The 1,670-nt window shown below is 46.4% G+C and overlaps 1 protein-coding gene across 1 annotated transcript in view; it reads left to right on the top strand.

Annotated features, from left to right (window-relative positions):
- Positions 1-516: 516 nt before the first annotated feature.
- The window catches only part of LOC107090487 (transmembrane protein 65-like), a 37,165-nt gene continuing 36,011 nt past the window's right edge, over positions 517-1,670 (top strand). The window contains exons 1-2 of the mRNA XM_015383894.1: positions 517-754; positions 827-1,157. Coding sequence (XP_015239380.1) covers positions 863-1,157 — 295 coding nt within the window. The 5' untranslated portion in view covers positions 517-754; positions 827-862. The remainder of the gene's footprint in view (positions 755-826; positions 1,158-1,670) is intronic.

Consider the following 1,670-nt stretch of genomic DNA (forward strand, 5'->3'; position numbering starts at 1 on the left):
TTCTCTGATGAACCATCCTTCTACCAGCAGAACAGTTTATGATTGACACAGTTAGAGCATTTTAATAATATAATCATAGTTTTACGAACAAGTGATTTTTCTATAAATAGAGACACGAGGTGTCGTGTTTCTTTTGGGCGTGGGTTTAGGTGTGGATTATGGTATAGAAAGGAATGGATGGACACACCCCTTCTTGTGAATATTTACACAGTTTCACGTTACATAGTAACCGCACTTCATCGTTGAAAGTGTGTAATGTCATTGAATTATCTGAATACAAATTAAGATTATTTTTTTATTCAGACGTGACTGAAAACCGGAAGAAGCTAAATCCCTCTTTATATCAATTTAATACATTCTTCGTTGCAGTAGCTGTTGGATTTCTGGAGCCAGCATCAGCAGTAAATGAGACAGTGATGAGAGGTGCGGGTGTGCGTGTTTACGTCAGATGCTGCCGTCAGAGTTACGCACAGAGGAATGCTGCGCTCCCATTGGACAATACTTTGGAGGTCGCTGCCCGCCGTGGTTTCCTCCCATCCGCCTCACTCCATCCTGCCTGGCAGAGGTTAGTCGGGAGAAAGCGAAAATGTGATTTATCCGCGGTTACACAAGCGGTTTTAATATTTGCGGTTTCTGTTTCACCGTGTGGAAACTCCGAGCGGCTGAAAGGAGCGTATGAACCGGAGCGGCCGCTGTGTTTTGGGGGCTTCTCCAGGCGGAGGTTGTCGGACGGGACAGCGGAGCATCGATTGAGGTGCGTCCCAATAACTACCGTTACAGTTCTTACAGTTTTTCAGGAATGATATTAATCTCTGTTCTCCATCAGGACCCCGGGTTATTCATCACCCTCCCTTCCCTAAAGATGCTGCCCTGCCTGCGGAGAGTCCTGCGGCCTGCCTTCTCCCTGACAGCCGATAGAGGACTGTCCAAAGCCGGACACAGGAGCAGCCACCCACCCGCTGTCCTTCCAGACTCCACGGTGCGGCTCCCTGCGCTTGTTCATCGATGCTACCTGGGCACACACCCCCTGAAGGAGCCCGTGGAGCCCCTCAACTCACCCAGCGGAGCGAAGGACTTCATTTACAGCCTGCATCCGTCGGAGAGGAGCTGTCTGCTGCGGGAGCTGCACAAGTTCGAGTCCATAGCCATTGCTCAAGGTATGAGGTCCCCCAGCTCTGGGTTCAGTCATCTGGAAGCAAACTATTTGATTTTTTTAACACTACAAATAACCTACACTCACTGAAAATATATGAACACATAAAACAGCCTTATTTCCTTTATTGGTTTCTTTAAATTGGCGGATTTGGGGCTGCACAGTGCAGCAGTGGGTAGCACTGCTGCCATGCAGCAGGAAGGTTGTGGGTTTGATTCCCGGCTCGGGGTCTTTCTGCATGGAGTTTGCATCAGAGGCATGGCCAACAAATGTGCACTGAGGGGTGGCTGAAAGTAGATAGGCACCAAAACCTCACAATCTACATTGTTCCAACTGGAAAATTAATGAGCAAAACATCCATATTTACTAAATAAAGACAAACTATACTTTAGATGCATGCATTTAAACACCCGTCATTTTTAGATAAAAGGTATAGTGGATAAAAGTCTTTCAGTTTTGAGTTCTGGGGTGTAAATGTTTTCCATTGTCATTTTTTACCTACTTGTATCAATAAACA

This window comes from Cyprinodon variegatus, unplaced genomic scaffold (assembly GCF_000732505.1).
Source record: "Cyprinodon variegatus isolate N-32 unplaced genomic scaffold, C_variegatus-1.0 Scaffold297, whole genome shotgun sequence".
Taxonomy (NCBI): Eukaryota; Metazoa; Chordata; class Actinopteri; order Cyprinodontiformes; family Cyprinodontidae; genus Cyprinodon; species Cyprinodon variegatus.